At 46.9% G+C, this 23105-nt stretch overlaps 1 protein-coding gene across 1 annotated transcript in view; it reads right to left on the reverse strand.

Moving 5' to 3' along the window:
* The window catches only part of LOC111218680 (cyclic AMP receptor-like protein A), a 50038-nt gene that overhangs the window by 14628 nt on the left and 12305 nt on the right, over positions 1-23105 (reverse strand). The window contains exons 7-11 of the mRNA XM_022741092.1: positions 22190-22279; positions 21646-21684; positions 17029-17107; positions 13308-13355; positions 8018-8100 (exon numbers count right to left, since the gene is read on the reverse strand). Of these exons, the coding sequence (XP_022596813.1) occupies positions 8018-8100; positions 13308-13355; positions 17029-17107; positions 21646-21684; positions 22190-22279 (339 nt within the window). The remainder of the gene's footprint in view (positions 1-8017; positions 8101-13307; positions 13356-17028; positions 17108-21645; positions 21685-22189; positions 22280-23105) is intronic.

The following is a 23105-nucleotide window of genomic DNA, read 5'->3' on the forward strand; positions in this document are numbered from 1 at the left end:
GACGAAGGGGGGGGGGGTTAGATAGAGAGAAAAAAGAGAGAGAGAGAGAGAGAGAGAAGAGATGGAGAGATGTGTGGTGGAGGAGGTGGAGGTGGGGTGGAGGGAGGGAGGGGGTGCGGGCTGTTTCTCCTGTGTGAGCCGGGCTAATGAAAGATGAATGAGGGAGGCAGTGGTGGGAAGGAGAGTGTGGCTGCGGGCGATGCCTGGCTGAGCTGCTGTATGTGTGTATGTGTGTGTGTGTGTGTGTGTGTGTGTTTGTCGGGGGTTTGTGTGTGCGGCGTAGTCAAGCGAGTCTCACAGTTGGCTGACTGGTGTTGGACAACAGAGATGATATTGTGTACACTGTATGACTCAGGAGCAAATGGTCAACAACAATAAAAACACACCCACGCTCAGACACACACAGACGCAGACATACGTAGCTTTAAGTCTAAATCTGCTCCCACCTGTAAGCACACAGTCAATCATTAGCAGTCGCGCAGTGTCTCTGAGCCTTGTTCACTTATTCAGACCTTCCATCTATCCTGCTGTCAGTCACTCTTTGAACCCGTCTCTCCCTCACCCTCAGCCCTGCAAAATCCCTCATCCACTGGCCCCTCCCCATCCCTTCCAATATCTCACCCTGCCAGTCTATACCACTTTCCAGCCATCAACTCCCCTTCCCGCCTCCATCAGAGTTCACCTTTTTGCCTGCCTCTAATTGTTGTGCCGCACATCCTGAAAGCTGCGGTTGAAAAACACTGTAACAGCTCGGAGGAGAACTCCTTCCTGAGAGTAGAGGGCGGCCAGACAGAGAAGTCATCCTGACCCCGATCACACTTCCTCCTCTCTCTGACTGCCTGACTTTTTCTTTTTTTTTTATGTTCCCCTCCAGACGAATCACACGCTTCAAAGTGCCAAAACAAGGCCCTGGTGCTGCCCGCTGTGCTGTTGCTGACAGCAAATCTGAACTTTTCTCTGACTGAAAGGGATAATTTTGCCAAAACAAGCCTAATCCCTCGACTCTGTGTATGGACAGTGTGTGATTCACAAGTTTTTCCAACTCCCTCAAATGTTTCGCTGCAGTCAAAATGTGTCAAGACATGGGCAAGTTATTGAAGCTAAGGAGACGCTGTGATATTAACCTTCAATTCTGAGAATACATTATAGGTGGGACAAAATCACTGCAACTGTGGTGCAGTACAGGGGGATTTATATACTGTCTTGAATTTTAAAAAACTATGACATTCTGCGGTGAAACTCACTGTGTAACTATAGTTTTCAGAAAGTTTTAAGGTTTATCAAGGCAATTTGAATGCATCTGAAATTAAATGAAGGTCCAATTAGAGAAATGACAAATGAGAAAGGTCAGTTTGCACAAACACACACCAGGAAAAAAAAGTAACTGTAAACTGCCACAGTTCATTAAAGTTTAAATATGCTTCTTGATGCTTTGGTACACGATTACCTTCAATTGAATTTTAATAAAGTGGAACCCACGTATTCAACCCAAATCCTATCAACACAGATGTGGATAACAAATTTGTGTAAGAACTTAATCTCAATGTCTGGCCTTTCACTCACGAGGAAATCTGACCTGTGGATCGACTGGTTCAACAGATTCTGTTGGGTGTTCACTCGTCTACTCAACACGTGTGGTGGCCTTTAAGGACAGAGGACAGGCCTTTCATTGTTCAGTGACAGCATGTGATCAGCCACTCTAATGCGCATAAAGCTGCAGGACTATGGTGTATTCTATGGATATGTGAGTGTTCGTTCCACTGGGTTTATCTGTATCTAAATAAACCATGATTTGCATCGTGCATGAGTGTCTATGTGCACTACAATTGAAAACTGGAATGTACTCTGCTTCGATCATGGTGTCAAAATGGGGACAACTGTCACAGCTAAGGGGATGACTCCTCTTACACCCACAGATGCACAGCACACACACACACACACACACACACTAGAGTTAGTTAGTTCCAATTCCGATGCTAGTATCGAAAAGACCTCCGATATTGCTAAAATACTGGATCGGGAACCAGCAGAGTCTACACACCGATCCGATAAGTTTTTCTAGAAAATAAGCCGGAGAGTCTCAGCGTATGACAGCTTGCAGTAGAAGGCTACAACAGAAAAAAAAGAACGATTTTATGGCATCCCCTGTATTTGTTCATGTTTTACAAAGGGTTTAACCTGAATCACTGTTATTTTTTGACGCACTGGTATTGGATCAATACTCGCATCGACCGATACACAAGTTCAGGTACCGCAATTGGTATTGGTAAGGAAAAAATGGAATCAGAAAATCTCTAACACACACATACACACACACGCATTTCTTGTCAACCCGCTGTGCCAGCATTTAACCATATATTTCTGGAATCAGGCTGAAACACACAAACAGGCAGGCATGTTGGTCTGAAACAAACCACACACACACACACACACACACATATATATATAAACATGTGAGCGCATGCCGACACACACCTGCATGGGTGCATGCACACACACAAATACACACACACACACACACACACACACACACACACATATATATATATAAACATGTGAGTGCATGCCGACACACACCTGCATGGGTGCATGCACACACACAAATACACACACACACACACACACACACACACACACACACACTAACAGACAAAGAGGGACACACAAACCCTGGGGACTGAAGCGGCTAACGTTCACCAACAGAATAAAACCCAAACAAAGAGACATCCTGTTTCCTGGAACACAACACCACTCAGCCCTCTGTGCTGGGAGCAGCCAGTAAACACAGCGACACACACACACACGCACAAAATCTGTTAATTGTACATCGGCGCGCATGTGTTTCCCTGCGTCTGATTCATGTGCTGGTGTGCCTGTGTGTCCAGCGACAATGCCACTGGCTGTGCCTTGAGTGTTCGTGCACGCGAGTTTATCCCTATGAGTGGCTATGGCTAGAAATGTGTGCGCGCGCGCGTGTGTGTATGTGTAAGAGAGAGAGAGAGCGAGAGAGGAGGGAGGGAGGGAGAGCAGATGATAGAGTAGGCTTTAGCGATTCCCTGGAGTGTGAGGCAGCGTTTACGGTACTCTCAGAGCAGCCAGAGTGATGAATATTTAAAGACGTGCCTGAAAGAGCAGAGGGAGGGGGAACAGGGTGTGTATGTGTGTGCGTGTGTGTGTGTGTGTTTGTTTTTGCACACGCCTGTGAATGTGTGCACGTGCCCAAGAGTGTCTGAGGGAGGTTATCTAGAATCTCCTTTACAATTTGCGTGTGTGCACCATATGTCTGTGCATGAATGTACGTATGTGCCTGTATGTAGTTTGTATATTTGTAACGGTGCTTCATATGGCTTACATGTATGTCCACTGGGATTAATGGGTTAGTATATAGTTTGTTTGCCTGTATATGTGTGTTAATGTTTGTATATCTCTGCATGTGCATATGCCTTTGTTTATATATATATATATATATATCAGTATTTTGTATCTGCATATTCTCTTACATGTATGCAAATACGTATATATGTCCACTACGATAATGACTGAAGAGCCTCAGTGCTTGTGTGTGTGTGTGTGTGTGTCCAGCTCTGCCTGTCCTGTGTGTGTGTGTGTGTGTGTGTGTGTTTGCACTTTACACAGCCCTGTAGGCCAACTCTCTGTGTCGCTAAACAGGGATTAATAGCGGAGCGTCGCTGCTGCTCAGTGGGAGACGAATAGCAACTGGGCTCAACGTCTTCAGTTACACACCGATCACTGACTGAGATACAAAGGCACACACACGTGGGCATGCAAAGTGGGCATGGTCATATATTTACCAAATATTATCTAGGGCGCACAGCCATATGTGGCTGAGTTATCACACAGGCAATCGGGGTGGTCATCCCACTCCACGGGCATCTTTGATTTGTGAGGATTGTTTGTTATCTGTGTGTAAATAACAGTAAAGAAAATGTCAAAATCGTGAGAATATCAAAACTGACAATCAGAGCGGTGCTTTCTTAATGTGCTAATTCACAGTGTGCAAAATGATATTCATATCGAGCTAATCCAGACTTTGCTGGCGACCCCCCCCCCTTCGTTTGCCTCTGAATCTGAAAAAAAAAAAACATCAAATACCTGCAAGCTATATCAAGTTCAAAACTTATTTTAGTAAACAGGCCAACGCCGCCACTCTCATACAGTAAATTGAATGTGAAGAGATAGATGAATAAAAAAAAAGAAGCTTGCAGACAAACAAAGATGAGAGTTGGAACCTTGCATACTGCCTTTCAGCATCTGAGGAGCTCACTTGTTCAAGTAAACAAAATACACCACAAAAGATATTAGGCTATACAGTACAAACCACACACCAGCCTACACACACGCAGGCACAAACACACATCCATGTGCGCTGAATGCAAGATATTCCGAGAGGCGTGGAGGCGAGGAACGGAAGGAAGGCAGTGTAGAAAGGAAGGAGAGAGCAGGAGTGTGTGTGAGAGAGAGAGAGAGAGAGAGAGGGAGAGAAAGAGAAAGAGCGCATCCTGGGATGGAGAAAGCCGAATACAGTGAGATAAGAGTTAATGTATCCCCCCCTCCACCCCTCCTTCATCCCTCCCGTTTGGCTCTCTTCTTTCTTCCTCCCTCCATCCATCCCTCCCTCCCTCCCTCCCTCCCTACCTCCGCCTCCTCCCCGTTCTCTTTGAGGGATGAATAATAACTGCTGCTCTGAGATTTCCTCCCTCGTTTTTCAAAGTGCAGAACGGAGATGGGGAAGGTCTGCCTGGCCCGGGTTGCGCGTGCGGGCGTGTGTGCGCAAAACACACAAAAGCGCAGGCACACACTGAGGCACACACAGACGCACGCACACGCTGTCTTGTTCTTGCTGCTCGCCTGGAGCAGGGAAATCAGATCTCCTCCAGAGAAAGGCAGGAGGCTTAGGCGCTGTAGGGAGCCCATACAAAAAAATCCCCTGCAAGCACGTATAGGCCTGTACACACCGCAAAACCCACACGCAGCATCGAGGGAAACCAAGAATAACTAGGAGGATGCAAGCTGCCTCCTGGAGCGACAGGGTGAACTCAAGGTTACAGACACATCACTGGTTCAAGCCCCGCCGCCAGGGCCAATCTATCCACACTGAAGCACCCCTCTGCAAGGCACATAAGGTTGATTGCTCCAAGGCAACCGGCTCTCCTGTCTTGCTTTGGAGGTTAGAGCTTCTAAACAAAGCCTGAAAGAACAGGAAAAAAAGGGCACTAAATGGGGATGGCGGTTTCTTGCCGCTTGGTGTCAAAAGGGAAAAGGGGAGGGTGTTAAAAGAGAGAGAAAAAAGTCCTCGTAAAAGACGAGCAGGCTGTCCAGGAGGAGCACTTGCTCATCAAGTCGCGCAGCGCCGCAGAAATCGGCAGCTAGGTTCCGAGGAGAGGGTTTATTTATGCAAACAGGCGTACAAGCACGCACAGTAGGAATCTAGACAAGCCTTGTAAACAAACACACACCCACACCATAAAGCACACAGGGGAGGCGATGTGAGAAGCAGACTGTGAAAACTCTAGTCGTGCCCGGGCAGCGGTTACACACACACACACACACACATGAACACAAGGAAGGGAGAGATTTAAGTGGCAGAGAGAGAGAAAGAGAGAGAGAGAGAGAAGAAGAAGTAGCAGAAAGAGGAGGAGAAGGAGGAGGGATAAGTGCTAAGGTGTGAGTGTCTGGTGCTACTTTTGTGTTGCCAAATGAGGGAATGTGAGTGAGGGAGCGAGAGCGGAAGAGAGATGTGGAGATGTGTACGGTAAAATGATGTATAATGATTCCTGCATGCATGTGTGTAAGAGCGCGGGCGAGGAAAAGTAGGAGCGCTTTCCCATTCCAATTCGCAACAGCTGGTGTCGAATTAACACATTTACCAGTGTGCATTTGGAACAGATTAAAATTGCGTGTGGCGTGTGACTGTCTGTGTGCGTGCGTTTGTGTTTGTGTGTGTGTGTGTGTGGTAGCAGATGAAGGCTAAAACAAGAGTGTGTTTGTGTGTGGGAGTGTCTGTGTATTAACGCAATGGATCAGGGCAGGGAGAGAGATGGGGGGGGGGCGCGCGGAGAGAGAGAGAGAGAGAGAGAGAGAGCTCTACCCAACGGCTTTAGCTGCTGCCCTGGGCCGTCTCTCTAAGCCCTGTTTAGGAGGCTTTGGAGCTCAGATAGAAATAATCCCCCACTCAGACACACACACACACACACACACACGCTAGGCACACATACATAAAATATTAAAAACACTCACACACACACACACATACATACATACAAACACACGGGAATACTCATAGACAGACACGCAAAAGCGCACACTCAAGTCGAGGCAGACAAACAAGTGCGCGCGCGCACACACACACACACACGGCAACAAGCAGAGACAGCACATTCGCCTTGACACGAAGCCAACCACCCGCCTACACACACACACACACACACACACACATACACACTCACGCGTACAGCAAAACACACACTAAGGCTGTCTGCCGTGCGCTGCTTCCACACGGCAGAGCACAGCGACATCGGCACGGCACCGTGACAAACACTTTACACACTCCAGCACTCAGCAGAGGGGAGGGAAGGAAGGAGGGAGAGATGGAGAACGAGGGGAGGAAGAGAAGGCGGAGGAGGATATGAGCCATGGGGGAGGGAGCGAGGGAGGCGAGTGAGTAGAGGAAGGGGTGAGATGGAGGGGAGGCTAACAAATTAATAGGAGCCGGAGATGTATACAGCCAGCGCCGCTGAATGAGGGAGAGGGAGGAGGAGGAGGAGGAGGAGGTGGTGGAGGACGACGACGAGAGAGCAATTCATTCCCGTTTTCTCCTCGTTCGCTCTCTGGAGAAAGGCAGAGCGGAGCGGAGCTGAGTGAGCGAGCGAGAGCTTGTTTGCTCAAGAGGGGGAGAGAGAGAGAGGGAGAGCGAGGGCTTTGTGTGGCAGAGGATAGGAAAAGTGGTGGAGGAAGAGGAGGAGGAGGGGGGAGCTGGGGAGCTGACATAAAAACACAGAAGGAGAGAGACGGAGAGCTCAAGCGAAGAAGAGTGGAAATAAGGCGGGGGGGGGGGCTGTGAGAAAGACGCGTTTTGAGCGTAAAAGAGGGAGAGGGGAAAAGAAAGTGACATTCACGGAGGGAAGGAAGGAAGGAAAGAGGGGGTGAAGAAAGGGAGGGAAGGAAGAGAGGGCGTTTTGGGGTTAGCACAGGATGCAGTTTGTCATCTTCATCAGCCGACAGCCGGGGCACGGGAGGGAGGAGGGGGTGGGGGGGCTGAATGGATGGAGAGGTGAAGGAGGAGGAGGAGAGGGCGAGAGGGGAAGGAGAGAGGGTGGTGGGTGGGGGCGCCACGCTGTTTGAGCGGAGCCTTTGAAAGACGTTGACCCTGTAATTGACCTGTGTCTCCGCCTACATCGCCGTGGCGACAAGCAGAGCCGCCGCAGCTAATCACTTAGTAACCCTGACCTGTCAATCACACCGGTTCAGCGTGGCGGCGGTGGGGGGGGGGCTTTGGCAAATGAAAGGAGGGAGAGAGAGAGAGAGAGAGAGAGAATGAGAGAGAGAATGATAGAGAGAGAGGTAGGGAAGGGAGTGAAGGAGTAATAACAGCACCAGGGTTATCATTTACTGGACCACTCGCCTCCTCCCACCAACCCTCAGTCGATGAAGCCCAGGTTTTATAAAAGCCAATAAAATGCTCTATACCTCCAACACACGCGCGCACGCACACACACAAACACACACACACACACACACACACACAAATCTCCGTCACTGTTCGTGCAGCTACAGAGAGAGCAAAGCTTCGTGAGAGTTCAGATAAGCGAGAGAGAGAGGGGATGGGAAAGGCAGAGCAGGGAGGAGGGGGAGGAGGAGGGTGACGGGTTGAGAAGAGATAAGACAGCAGAGTGAAGCCAACATGCAAATAAAACAACAGAGCGCAGAGTTTATGTGCAGTACAGGTGTGTCTCTATCCGTGTGTGTGTGTGTGTGTGTGTGTGTGTGTGTGTGTTACCTGTTGATGAGGGGGAAGATAGACACCAGCAGGTAAACGGAGGGATACCACTTCAACGGCTTGATCTCCTCAGCCAAGGAAACCTGAAGGGGAGAAAAGTGACTGCTGACCCATGTGGAGAAACTGTATACACACACGTTTTTCTGTCTCAAACACACACGTGTACAAACAGAGTTGGTGTCTTAACTGGGAGATCACTGCACTGAAGCAAACAACAAAAGGCCAATTAAAACCTAATAAAATATTAACCTGCTGATAATACTCAATATCCACATAGTTATGAGAAGAAACGCGGATTCCAATTAAACTGGAAGCCAATACTTTGCCGTAATGTGAACGGGATGAATTCAATATCTCGTGGACAAGCAGCAAGGCAGGCAGGCAGGAAGACAGAGAGATGCGGCAGCAGCTAAAAGTCGAGGAGGGGGAGAGCCTGGCGGTGGAGAGCTTTTACAAGCCGTTATCTAATTCCCCGGAGAGGAGGACTCTTGCGTCCGGAAGAGGCTGAGAAGCGCGGCCCCTGGATCGATTTTCTGCGCTGCGCTGTGCTGTCGCCCCCCCACCCCAACCCCCCTCACTCCCCACCCCCTCCTCCCCTAGGCTAGGACGCAGTAGCCGAGCCAGCGCAAAGCCTCTTTTTCTTTTTCTCTCTCTCTCGCTCACACTCACGCGCACCCGCACGCACGCACGCACGCACACACACAGCCGGAGCCGGGAGGCAGGCCCACGAGCTCTGGTCTCTACCCCCACATGCTGGAAATTAATTACTCACCAGAAAGACCCTGAGGCGTGCAAGCTCTAACGCAGGCATTTTAAACAATTCAAATGAATATCACGAGAGCCCCCCGGTGGTATTGTATCTTTACGTGTGTGTGTGTGTGTGTGTGTGTGTGTGTGTGTGTGTGTGTGTGTGTGTGTGTGTGTGTGTGTGTGTGTGTGTGCGCGTGTGTACGTGTGTACGTGTGTACGTGTGTGCTGGTGGGTGGGTATTGAATATAAGAGCCAAGTTTTCAACGTGTAAGGCACCCTGGCTGTATGTGATCAACTGAAGAGAGACCCTTCATATTTCAACGTCATGATCTGTAACAGCATGGCCCAGAGGCAAACATTAAGACCTATTAGTGTCTATTATTATGGGAAGCTCTGACATCACTGGCCATGTCAAGCTCTGCCTATTGTCATCTCAAGTGTGTGTGTGTGTGTGTGTGTTTTATCATATGTGTATTGGGAGGGCTGCCTCATGGTTAGAGAGGAAAATGGCAAGACAGGAACCTGAAGGGTGCTATGAGGAAAAAGACTGAGATTTGTGAGTGTGTGAGCCCTTGCATGTGTGTGTGTGTGTGTGTGTGTGTGTGTGTGTGTGTGTGTAGGGAAAGAGTAACTCCAGAAATTGGGTTTAAAGGAATGCATGGAGTCAAGTAATCTCAGATAAAATATAGGTGATGTGTAGAGACAGGCATTTGAGGAATTTCAGTTCGCAAGAGACAGGATGTGGAATAGCAGAGGAGGAGGAGGAGGAGGAGGAGGAGGAAGAGCCCCTTGTTTTTAATTACAGTCCTCCCGTGTCAGAGGCCCCTGCGCTGCTCGGGAAGCAGAGGGGAATGAAACCGTAATTATGTGCGGCGGGCACAGTGGTCCCAACATTAATGACGCACGCTAGATTACAGAGGGTTATGGGGAGCAACCCGTGTCATCCGCCACCCACTGCACTCACCCTCATCTCAGAGACAACCTACTCTAAAAATAACAGCATCAGGTCTCCCAAATGCATTTGAACATCTAATTCCAGACATGTTTTTCTATGAGACAGGACACGAGATATTTTTCATCATGATAATCATCTGCATCTCCTGCAGTACGCATCACAGGGATTTTCTCATGATGTGACATGTTGATTAAGGAAAGATGTTCAGAGAGTGTGCTGGCAAATTATAATGTCGCACATGCTGATTCTGATTTCCAGTCTCAACTATTACGCCAACATCGATGAGACGAAAAAATGGAAATTCGAGTATCTACAATTCCATGACAACTAAGCAAACTCCAATACTGAAGAAGGTTGTGTGATACAATCGAAAGCTCCAAACCAAACTGACCTTTTGGTGAGATTTTTAAATTCACAAAGAATTCAGGAACAAGGGAAACCCAAAATCAACCAGAAATAGTGCTGAGCAGGAATGCTGATTATATAGCAGCTGGAGTCAATCCCTCCAAAAGAAGGTGTGTGTTTTGTCAACGCCACGCGTCTTGCTTAAGAGCCCTTGAGAGACAAACCCAACTGTCCTTGCAGCACACTCATATTGAATTCTTCAGGATGTGGGTGACATGTAAATTAAAAACTTGGTTGATAAGTGAGGATACACGGGCGCAGAGACAAGGCTCCACAGGACACAAGGTTGTGCATGCAGCTACACACACACACATCTATACAGACACACAGCAGACACGTCACATTGTGACTCAAGGCAAAGCTTGTGTGGCTCAGTAAACAAACACCCTGGGAAGATAACGAACAAGCAGCTCGCTGTTTGCACAGCCAGCTTTGTTGCTACCCGACAGGACTGAGCTGCTGTGTGTGCAGTTGTGCAAATGTGTTTAAAGGTGTGTATGTGTGTATGTGTGTGTGTATGTGTGTATGCGCGTGCAGCCTGACTTAAATACCCTCTTCCCAATATCCTCCCTCTGACCTGTGCTACTGCAAAACCTTGTGATGCTCCGAGGGGCGTGTGTACTCATGCGTGACCTCAAACAAATCGCTCAAGACACACACAGATGTGTCACAACCATGTGACTGACGGCCGCGATAACTGCCCACACGAGTTATATATGTCATCACTCCAGCCAGATTCACGCACACAGATATGTAGAGAGGGACGGGGGGTGAGTCAGAGAGAGGGAGATAGAAAGATCAAGAATGGCGCACGTAGGAAACTACAAGTGTCAGCACGGAACATGAGAAGTGTGCACGTGCGCGTGCACGCGTGTGTGACGGAGTAACAGAGAACATGTGAGGCGCAGAGGGAGGGAGATTTGACAAAGTGAATGGAAATCACCAGAGCCAGCGGTCTTCAGACACCCAGCAGGAATCGCTTTCTCTGGTTTACACCTGCTGCTACACACGTACACATACGTACACACACACACACACACACACACACACACACACACACACACGTACGTACACACACACACACACACACACACACACACACACACACACATACACATACACACATGAACACACACACACATACACACACACATGAACACATGAGCCAGAGCTGGCTGGCTTGGCAAGCACAATCAGGCAGGCTGTTGTTGTTGTTTTAAAGCATTGCAGCGCGTGCTCTCATAAATATTCATGTCCATGAACCTGGCTTGCTGCTTTATTCATGCTGGGTGTGAGTACAGGAGTGAGAGAGAGAGACAGAGGGAGGGAGAGAGAAAAAGAGAGGAAGAGATAGAGAGGAGGGAAAAAGAGAGAGAGAGAGAGTGCAAAGTGAAAGGCTGAGAGAAAAACAGATGGAAACGTGGAGAGCGACTGGGAAAGAAAATACGAGGAAACAGAGAGTGTGATAAAAACCACTGCTGACTTATTTACACTCTGTGCTACACATAGCAATTAGCCCACATGAACGGCATGTGTATGTATGTGTGTGTGTGTGTGTGTGTGTGTTGGTGTGTGTGTTGCTGCCACACATTCATGCACATTAACGTCACTGGTGAGGGTTACGCCAGTTCAGTGTGCAGTAATTACATCTGCCACTTAGGGGCAGCATCTACATAACCTTAACCCTAACCTGCCCTCCACCCCTCACCCTGCAGGGTGGAGGTGCAACAACAGAGCAGAGGAGAGGGAGGAGGATGAGTAGGCAACTAAAAGCAGAACAGCGAGGGATTGCTGCTATTAGATTTTTAACTATTCAGGAGTCGTACTGCAAGACTTTGCAATTACAACGTTTGTGGAGGATGCTATGATTAAGCACAGCCTAAGTTTACATTTTAATGATACGACATCTCCATAGCGATGCCTGATGCATGGGCAAGTAAGGGTTTAGCGCCTTGCTGGAGGACACTTCAATGTCTAAAGCCAGGAGCCGAGTTAGAACAAGACGCTTTCAAAAAGTCCAAAAGAAGATATTCTGATTTTTAATCCCAAGTACTGGTCAACTGCCAAAATTACTGGATCTAGAATTCCCATAATGCAACCAATTACATCTTTTTGTTCCTGCCCACATCTTTCGCTCCCCCTGTTTGTAAAGCAAGCTTTCTGTTTGGTATACGTTTGTTTTATCCAAGCCAATGGCTAGATAACCCTGAGTTCCCTCCAGTGCTCCAGAAGTGCACGGGTCAAGTTACGTTTGAACAGAACTAGTTTGTACGAGTGTTCTCCAACCACGTTCACGTTCAAAAGTGTTGATGTAAGTGTTTAGTGCTATTCTGCACAGCCACACTGGAAAGCGGAGGGGTGTATGATATCGTTTAAATACAGGGATAACGGTGCACGTTTTCAGACAGGAAAACATCTGTCGTGTTGCACCGAGTTGTTCACATGAAATCAGACAGAAATAGTTGTGTAAAGAATGAAAAAGGAGATCTAGAGAGAGACGTTCAAACCCGGGTCATTTTCTTTCTTTCACATAGTTGGCCGGCTAGTGTCATGTGGTCATGTGAACGTCAGATTGTCAGTTCCAGAAAGTTGGGTACAGCTCCCCCTAATCCAGTGCTGGTAAAGTGTATGTGTGTGTGTGTGTGTGTACGTGTGTGTGTGTGTACGTGTCGGCCATAGCCATTTGGGAACGCCGGCATGGAATGCTATCTAAAAATCACACAATGAGGCAGCATTATGCTGGCTTTGTTTGGGTCAGTGTAAACAAGCACAGGCGACATAATGAAGGGTCTTCTTATCGGCAATATAGCACGATCTCTGTTTAGAAGTAGCAGACTTCTCTTGGCAGGAATATAATTTATATATAGTTCTTCTCTTCTTTTTCCTCCTCCGTTCCCTGCTAATTCAGTAAGGTCAGGAACAGATCGGAGAGGCACTGCAGCTCCCGGATTTAAACACACACATAAGTGCACAGCCACATTTATATACATGCTCAAGCGCACACACTGAAGGAGAGTCAAGAGGTCAAATTTCTCCCTGCTGTGTTTGACACCTACCCAGCGTGACCACAAGAGCTAATCCTGCACACCCTCTAATCCTCACGCTCCATGTGTATGTGTGTATACGTGCGTAAGTGTGAGTGTGTGTGCTGAGAAATGTGATGGTCAGACAGGCCATTACCTTTCGTCTCTCCCTCTCTGGGTTGAAGGTTCCCAACCATGACTGCATCTGCTCAGAAAAGACACAAAATAGAAAGAAAAGGTCAGGGCAGTTACTTCTTAGGAAAAAAAAAAAAAAAAAAAAGAAAGAAAAAAAAAGTATTGTGATTTGATCATTTCAGTCAGTTATGTTTTTTCCAAGACAGGAGTGGTCTTAGTTTAGAGGTCAGAGCTTGCTGTGACAAGCTGGAACAAACAGCACTGGCTACCACACCAACACAAAATCCCTCCACCTTCTCACCCATCCCTTCAAAACGGCCTAATTCAGAGCAGAGTGCAGCTTAGAGGCAGAGGGAAGCTCCCGGCATCTCACAAAAAGAGGCAACTGATCAGCTTCAGTGCACACAATATGACATGAGAAAGAACAAGAAAAGGCAACGGGTGTAGAGAAAGGGGAGAAAATCTTTTAAGAAGTGTAAAAGAAAAAGGAAAAAGTGGAGCAAACATGGCAGATCTGAGATCTCTGGAGAGAACGTGGGAATACTTCTCGCTCTTCCTCTGACTCCTCTCTCGGGGGATTGCAGGGAAAATGTCAACAGACACGAGCAGGAACACACACACACACATGCATGCACACATCCGTGCACAAGACTGGGATTTGTGAGAGTGGGACAGAGGTTGGGACAAGGGGGTGGGGGTGGGGTGGGGGTGGGGTGGGCGTAGGAAGCCAGAAGGTTTATGTAACCCAAGACATCACAGGCAAATCTCTGGAGGCCCCGTGTGAGCTTCACGCGCACATACAAAAAGGCAGCGTGAACGATGAGCACTAACAGCTCTTCAGTTCTGCTATTTATTAACTCAATGTTGCCATGGTTTCTGTGCGCTGACGTGATTCTCATTGTAAATCTATGTGTGGCTATGGTGTGTTTGTGCTGTGCGAGAAAAAAAAAAAAAAAACGGCCATAGCCATTTGGTCATTAGACTGATCTTGTTCCAGAGCAGCCCTTTGCTTTCTAGCTGAGCACCACTATCCATCAAAATCAACAAACACTGATAATAAGTGGCAATATCATTAGGCTTCAGCCAGGTCTCTAGTGTGCATACTCGGCTTTTGTTGCAATCTTGCTTAAGCCGTGACACCGAAAAACAAGCAATTCAGCCAGTTAAGTGTTGAGGCGTGAGGCTTAGGAGGGAATGAGTGGGCATGTACAAATCGCATCCGTAAAACAAACAAACCACCACACTCTCAGACCTCTCTGTCTGTCCTGATAATGACTCATTAGCTTTCAAATCCTTCTAGTTAGTAAAATCTCGCAGTCACTCAGATCGTGCCCATGTTTTTCTAAATAATCCTAGTGTAAATGACTTGTATTCGGTAAACTAATGCACTACGGAGTCATTTTCACCCACGATCCCCTTCTCTCCCCCGTCTGAGCGGAGAAACTTCTCCGTCCAACTAACATCCCGCCTCTCTTCACTCTGCCTCCTCTTCTTTATCCCTTTCCTCGTTGCGTCGCCACCTACCCTGCTTTCAAAGCTTTTGAAATTCTTTCAAGTGAGACAGCCTGCAGCTGAAAAAGAGATAAGGCTTGAGCTCTTCATAAATATGATAGAGAAAGCAAAACGGCAGAAGAGGAGGCGGAGAGGGAGAGAGACATGGAAGGCAGAAAGGAAAAGAGGGGGAAAGGGGAAACGAGAGGGGGATAGAGACGGAGAGATACATGGAGGTGGAAGGGAAAAGAGGACAGGGAAAATGAGAAAGGTGGAAAACAGAGATAGAGAGAGAGGAAGAGAGGGGAGGCAGCTGAATACTGTGAGCTGAATGAGTTATGAGATGCAGGTTGAAAACCGGCTACATTCATTCATTCTTTTTATCACATTCATGATAAAAAGCTGTGCAGTCTCTTTTCTTTTCCCTTCAGCTACCTGCTGCCCGTCTCTGGTGTCGTCCGTCTGCAGCCTGGTTATCTGCAAAATCTGTTTCACTGTCCCATCTCGGACTCTTGACACCCAAACAGAGAATGCCAGTGCTCACAGTGACCCTTCAATATGAGTCTGGTATGGCTTTGGCCTCATTCTCCCTTCTTCTCTTTCTGTAATTGACGATTTACAACCAGAAACACCCCCCCCCCACACACACACACACACACACACTGTTGTAACACAAGTGTGCCAGTGGCCTTCCAGTGGCACTACAGCCACATTGTGTGGTGTCATCAGATCAGGGGAATGGCATCTATGTGAACTTTACGGAATGCTGCCTCTGGGCTTTTACTGCACCCTTACAATGGAAAACTACACGCCAGCATGCCAAGGATATCAACTAACGGTTGATTGATTAATCAGTGGTTTACTTACTCTGGTCGACTGTTAAGTGAATGACACGTCAAAATAGTGGAAAATTTCCATCAAACAAGTTCTGTGAGGCCATTGATTCATCTTCTAAGAGCTTGTTTTGTCCAACAAACAATCCAGAAATCAAAGGTATCCAATTTACAATCATATAAAAACCAAACAGAGGCAAAGATTACATCTTCCAATACCACGTTTGGCCCAACCAACAGTCACAAAAATGTGGCGAATCTTCACATTTGAATAGCTGGACCAAGTGAATGGTAACATTTTTGCTTATTAAATAAAAATTATATTTACTTATTTAAATAAAATGAAAACCACTATGTACAGATCTAGAATTAAAGCTTCTCACTTTGGTGCCTCTGTGTAATCTGAAAAAAAGACCTCCAAAGCTCAAACACACACACCTGTGTACCTGTACATGCTTGTAGAAAATGTTGATTGATGCTTGATAAAGACTTAAAATTGCAATGTATAGAAGTACATTAGATTCATAATTTCCAAATTTGGTTCCACCCAGTAGCATGAAAGACAATTACTAAAACATATAAACATAAACGTTTCTACCGACAAAAAGTTCAAAGATCCGAATAATCGGTAGCTTTAAGAAATGATTCAAGCTTATTGTAACTGGGATCTTACTTTCATAGTGAGACCACTCTACTGCAAAATTTCATCCCAAAGACCTGGAGACTCCCAGGTAAGCTAAATGTCCCTGAATATAAAACAAAGGAAAACTGTGAAATTATTACCCAAACTGCTGTAAATAACTATAACAGCTTACAAAATTACTTCCTGGTTCAACTTTGACCTACTATGTGTATGTGTTGAATTTTACACGCAAATAGCCCGGACAACATGACTAAACTGTTGGCTTGTTTACAACTATTGGGCTTTATTGCCATGTCACCGTGATCCCAAATCTTAGCAACTGCAGTTCACTATGGCGATAACAATGTTATCATGATCCGGAGAGGAGATGGCCAAAAGTAGAAAAATAAAACCCAAGTTGTACTAAACCACATTTAAATGATTATTGGTTATCAGAGCAGCACTGTTTCGGCATTAATGCATATAACATCAGTGCTGCTGCATGTGTGAGGATTTTGACTTGTTACTGTCATTTTATTTTATTTCATTCTACATATAAACCCACTCTGATATATCACACATACATTTTGCTGTGAGATTTTTCTCAACCCTATTTTTGTGAGAATTTTTACCCTATTCCACTATTCCAGAAATCGAAGAACACGCAAACAGCACTCCTGTCTTCGCTTTCACTAATGCCCATTCTCTAAAAAGGTCACAATGCATTTGGATTCAGCTTAATTGCCAGTGTGTTGGGCTGCTGCTGCTGCTGACTGAACGCACAAGGAGGCACTCACCCTCTCATTGGCCACGCAGATGATCCTGGCATAGCAGCAGATCATCAGGAAGATGAGGCTGAACAGAGGCACGTACCATCTGCGAAGCACAGACACGAGCGGGTAGTCAGAAATGAAATGAAGAAGAATAAAAAACAAAACAAAAAATAAAAAAAACACACACAGAACTTTAATTTCCCATACACAAATAATGTGTCATATATCCTAATGGAGTTTATACCATAAGAGAACATAATAGCATACCAGGCCCTCTAAAGAGATTAGACCGCAGAAACTCATTTAATAAGATTCCCTCTTCAGGATCGTAATCTGAGATGGCTATTGTTGGGAGGTATGATGTGTTGTAGACCTGGACAAAAGTTTGTTCTGGTGTGATGTTTCCCTTAAAACCATTGTTATTCTGTCTGTCACATGACACGATCCTCATTTTTCTCTTGGTCTCCCTAAGAGTCACAACAAGTACACTAAACTGAACTGCACATCTCAGTGTATTTATGTATAGGTGAGACTGTTTAACTGGTGGACACTGGACAGAATTATTCTAACCAGCAGACGTGCAGAGGACACGGTATGTACATAAACAGCACAGCGTGGAATAGACCTGACTCAGCACCTCTGGACCTGACTGCATGTAGTTTCAGTGAGGAGAGAAGAGAGGTACTGAGACTGAGAACAAAAGGTAATGCCAGGAGAGTCACAACACCTGAAATGCAAGGCATTCCTATGGGATGAAGGGTTGACAATCAACGGAGACACGGGGGAGAATAATATGTCAGGTATTTCTGAGCGGATGAAAGAGAGCGAGACGAGTGAGGGAAACGGGGGTGATGGCTTTGTTGGAATGGCAGTCTTGTGTTATGCAACCTCTTGGGAGGTGATGTAAGCTCCGAGGAGTTTCAGCCTCTCCCTGTAATCACGAAACAGGCCTTTGTCTCACTTTGATAGACAGGTTCCTGGCCACCACTTCTCTGTTCAGCTTCAGTAACTCTGAGCAGTTGAGACCGTGCTGCGCAACACCCAAGTCCTCCTGAGCACCTGGCACCAAATGCACCTACGTGATGAGCATAAATGGATTGTGCAGAGGAATAACACCAGGAGTAATTAAAGGCCCGATCGTGATCCAGAAGAAAAAAGTCTGACATTTAAAAGAGAATCTGGGTCTGTCTATGACCCATAAATAGACAGAGACATGTAGTTTCAGAGGAAAATGGATTGGGAATAAATGTTCAATACCGTGTCTGAAATCTCCTTGGCATGTGTGCTAAAAATTGCATCTTTTAGCAGCATCTGAAAAGGCAAATATTAGGTCCTTGGCCTAATTTAACTTCGTCCACACTTGTCATCCAAGCCTGCGGGTCGGAAGAAACTCACTTAGCATTATCAAATTAAACTTTTTATTGGCAGGGGAATCTGAGACGGTATGCCTTTGTGCCACAGCAGGAAACGGGGAAAGAGAAAGGCTGCTGTACACATCGTGTTCCTTCGTGTCTTGTAGGGAACATCAATATACAAAGAATACCCTCTTTGAACATGCGTGTGTGTGTGCATGTGTATGTGCGCCTCCACACAGACTCAATAATGGCATGGGACAATGATGAAAGCGTTTCAGGGGAGACCTGCGCGAGCGTCACCTCGGTGTGATTTAATAACCCGATCTGCGGAATAAACAGCGTCCAATTACGCCAGCGCACGTCCCTGTTAATGATGGAGAGACGGAGTGGGGTGGGGAGGGGGTGTTGGCGGAGAGGGGGAACGGTGGGGGGTGCCTTTTTAACTGATTTAGCTGGGGGGCTGCGAGGAGGAGAGAATGACGGGCGGCAGCTACAAAGTGCTCTAATTAGCATGATAATGATCTGCCATTAGAGTCCGCTGTGCTCTACAGCTGAGCACTACCCGGAGAAAGAGGGAGAGGAAGAGGGAGACGGGAGGGAGAGAATGAGAATGAGACTGAGGGAGAGAGAGAGAGAGAGAGAGAGAGAGAGAGAGAGAGAAAGAGAAGATTCGGAGTGGGCAGAGGATGATAAACGTGAAGACAAGAATAGAGGTGAGGATGGAAAGGTGGATGGATGATGGCAAATTGTGGGTCAGGACCAGAAAGAGCAGAAATAAGAAAGAAGCGCTGGGTGATTAAAAGGCAGGAAGAGGGATAAGGTCATTGAGAGAATGAATAGCAGAAATAGGCTGCAACCAATAGATCGACTAGGGAAGGATGGATAGAAAGACGGATAAATACAGTGGGGGTTTCAAGAGCTGGTGGAAAGGACAAAAGTGAGCAAAGGTGGAAACCCTTAAAGAAAGATCATCACAAATGCGCTCAGATTCAATCTCATGGCTTTAGCCTGGCCTTCCCTCCATACTGCTCTGAAGTGAAGAATGAGGATCGGATGAAAGAAGCCTTAATTGAAGTGCTCAGTGGGAGACTAGAGTGCGTGCAGAGACCCATCCATGGGGGTTAGCGCCTAACTGCAACTTTGACCCACACGATCCTACTGCTAAGTGAAAGATCACGATCTACCTGTTCAACCACTTACACAGAAACAGGCGAACGGGAGAGACAGAAAGGGAGGAGGCAACACAGAGACAGAGCAGGGTGTTCAGGGTGTGTCGGATTCACACATGTAAAAGTTGAAAGGAAGCGAGCCTAAGAGTCTACAGGCAGACCAGCAGCTTTGTGAGCCTCTATATTTGAGCTAAATGCTAACATCAACATGCTAACATGCACTCAATGATAATGTTAACCTAGTGATGTTTAGCAGGTACAATGTTTATCGTCTTATTTTAACGTGTTAGCATGCTAACACTTACTACTAAACACAAAGTACAGCTGAGGCTGCTGGGACTGTAATTAGTATTTGGTCATAAACCAAAGAACTGGACAGATTAAAATTTTGACCAGATGATGTGTGCTGGATGAAAAGTCGCTTAAGTTACTGCAATTCATCCTGAGGGGAACATGAATGTTTGTACCAAATTTCATGACAATCCACCTGATAGTCGTCAAAATGAACCGCAACCACATGTCATGCCCTTAGACAGGTGAAATCTTTGACCTGCTGGTGGCGCTACAGAAAAAAGATCAGTAATAATCAATAATCCTTAATATTCATTGTTGGATGCTGTAAAGAATTTTTAACGGATATCCATCCAATGAATTGTTGTGATATTTCACTTAAAGCCAAAAATGTCAACCTGATGATGACACTGGAGCAGAACTCAGAGGAGCAGCAATGTCAAAAGCATTCGTCTTCTGGGGACAATGAATATATTCAATATATTAATATATATATATATATATATATATTCAGTTAAAATTCATGGCAATCCTTTTTATTATTTCAATATGGACCAAAGTGGTTGATCAATCAGTTGACATTGCCATCCCCACATATAGAGCCATCTGTTTTTCAGTGGTTCGTCTGACCAGGGCTTGTGAAACATAGCGATGGGAACCTCTAAGAGCGGTGACTCAGCTAAGCCCGAGTGCTTCCAACTGCTGACTCAACCCCTGAAATTCTGCACCTCCGTCACACAGCGCTGTCCTCTGCTTTTCATTCTCCTTCCTCTTTCATCCTCTTTCACACCCTCTACCTCCTCCTCCGCGCCTTCCCCGCCTCCTCTGTCCTGTCTGCGCGCTTCGCTGAACTCTGATGAAGACACACTACGGGGCGTGGGCAGAGACGAGGGCAATTTATTTCTCTGACTCTCTTCTCCTTCGCGTCCCGGTGTGCCGCCCCTCTTTCCTTCTCCTGATGAGTATTTCCCCATCTCTCTAACTGTACCCCGTATGTCTCTCCTCCCACCTTTTCCACTGCTCACCTTTAATACTGCAACCTCTGCCCTCCTGCTACTTTCCCAGCAAGCTGTCAGCAGGGTGTGTGTGTTTGAGCGTATGTGTTTTTTCCTTGACGCGTGTTGCCTTGGCCTCTAATCTCTTGTCTGGTTTGATGTAATTAGAGCTAATGAAGATTCCCTGATCCTGTGAGCAGCTCGTCCCCCTGGGCCACGACAGTGTGGAAAACTAGAGAGAGCCGGGGAGCAGAGGAGCACTGATAAAAGAGACACAGGCTCGTTTAGCACAGCTGATAGCTATGTGTTGTTTTGCATGTCTTTGTGTCTGTGTGTGTGTGTGTGTGTGTGTGTGTGTCTGCGTGAGTCTGTCTGAGTGTGTGCGTGCTTATTTGTTTAGAAAGATTGATTCCCTGCTGATGCTGCGAGCAGCAACGCGATTACCTTGGCTCGTAGCAAAGTGTTGCTGTGTGCGTGTGTGTGCGTGTGTGTGTATGTGTGTGTTTAAGTGTCTGCGCCGGGGAATCAGCAGAGCCCTTGCAGACTTAGGGCCAGTTGCAGAAAGCAGTAGACAGGCATAATCCTTCATAGCCGTCCTAAACACTTAAATACACAGTGTAGCAACTCCCCTAAATCTAACAAGGCAGAGGCAGATACAGGCACATCCACGGGTGCACACACGAACACAGACACACACATATCTTGGCCTTACACCAAGAGGGAAAAAACCCCGCAGGCTCCCTTGACATGCAACCCTTCACATTTCCCTGCAGAGACAGCCCTCCCCCAGTGGGGGAAGCTTTGATGGCGGCGCTGAAAGGGTCTACTTACATCCCAAATCTCCAGGCTACGTGATCGTCTGTGATCCAGCTGGGGGAAGAGAGGGAGAGAGAGAGAGAGAGAGAGCGTTGAGGGGGTTACAAAGGAAAGGGAGAGCGTGAGCGGAAGACAGACTTGTGTGACTGCGGAGGGGAAAAGCTGTGCAGCTGTAGCTATTAATAAGCCGAGAGTGGAAAGAGAGAGCCGAGCCCGGAGATTAAGGCTCTGTCCCAATTCTCATTCCACCGCCTCCTCTCCTCGGCCTCTTCCCCTTTTTCCTCACCCCCTTAACTACCCTCCAAACAAATAATGCTTTTTCAATTCACCACAAGAACTGGAGTGTGAGAAGGGGGCGTTTCACTGTTCAAAGATGTGCTGATAATTGCCAATTTTTATCACATAAAACCTTATGAGGGAAGGAGCCTGTCTGGTGCTGGAATGAGGCCAGAGCTGTGCCCCCCCCTTTCAAAGTAAAGACATTTAACAGAAAATACGCTGTCGCTGGCTGACAAAACAAAAAAAATTATGCTGTGGCTGAACAGTTGGCTGTACTCACCACCAGGCTCCTGCGGGGCCGTAGTAACCCTTTAGTAGCGGTAAAGAGGCCATGACCAGGGGCACCCCCCACGCCATCACATGGTACAACCTGATAAAAGACGGACATTTATTTCATTATGAGCGCCGAGACCAGGGAGCTTTGCCCCTGAGAAAAGACCCTATGACTAAATCAATTCTTTTCCTCCTCAGTTCATCCCTCTGTTGGCGCTCACATCAGGGTCATTTTTCAGGTGCAGACAAATGCCTATACAGCTAGACTGCCAATTACTCATGGTAATATAAACCATAATTGCCCTCACTGTTGAGGAAAAGAGGATTTGCAGAGGAGATGTCTGCATCAAAACCACACACGGGATGCAGACACCATCCCAGCGAGTAATACAACTGGGGGACAGGACTGGGTGAGTTGTGTCGAAAAAATGTATACCCGTGAACTTCATGGTACAAAACAGCCCGATGTTATAGGAAAAGGAGAACTGGAGAGGCTCATTCTGGTTATTGCAGAAAAATAAAAAGATCAGAGACGGCCATCAAAGAAGTTTGAAAAATCTCTATAAGATGGCTCTATGTGTGCGTGCTTGCGCATGAGGGCGTGTGTGTGTGTGTGTGTGTGTGATAGATGAGGTGTGTGCTCCAGTGTCTTGGGCGTCGGTGTGGTCGTCGATACTTTATAGAGCGCACGGTGTCGCCTGGTCAATAGAGTGGAAGTCCTGCCCTGACTTGTTCCAAGTGCGGTCAATCGAGCGGTGGCAACACAGCTGACACACACTCAATCCCTCTTGAGTTGTGCACCACACACACACACACACACACACACACACACACACACACACACACACACACACACACACACACACACACACACACACACACACACACACACACACACACACATCCTCACGCAATGCGAATAA

This window comes from Seriola dumerili, unplaced genomic scaffold (genome assembly GCF_002260705.1).
Source record: "Seriola dumerili isolate Sdu_G_001 unplaced genomic scaffold, Sdu_1.0 BDQW01000052.1, whole genome shotgun sequence".
NCBI classification, from domain to species: domain Eukaryota; kingdom Metazoa; phylum Chordata; class Actinopteri; order Carangiformes; family Carangidae; genus Seriola; species Seriola dumerili.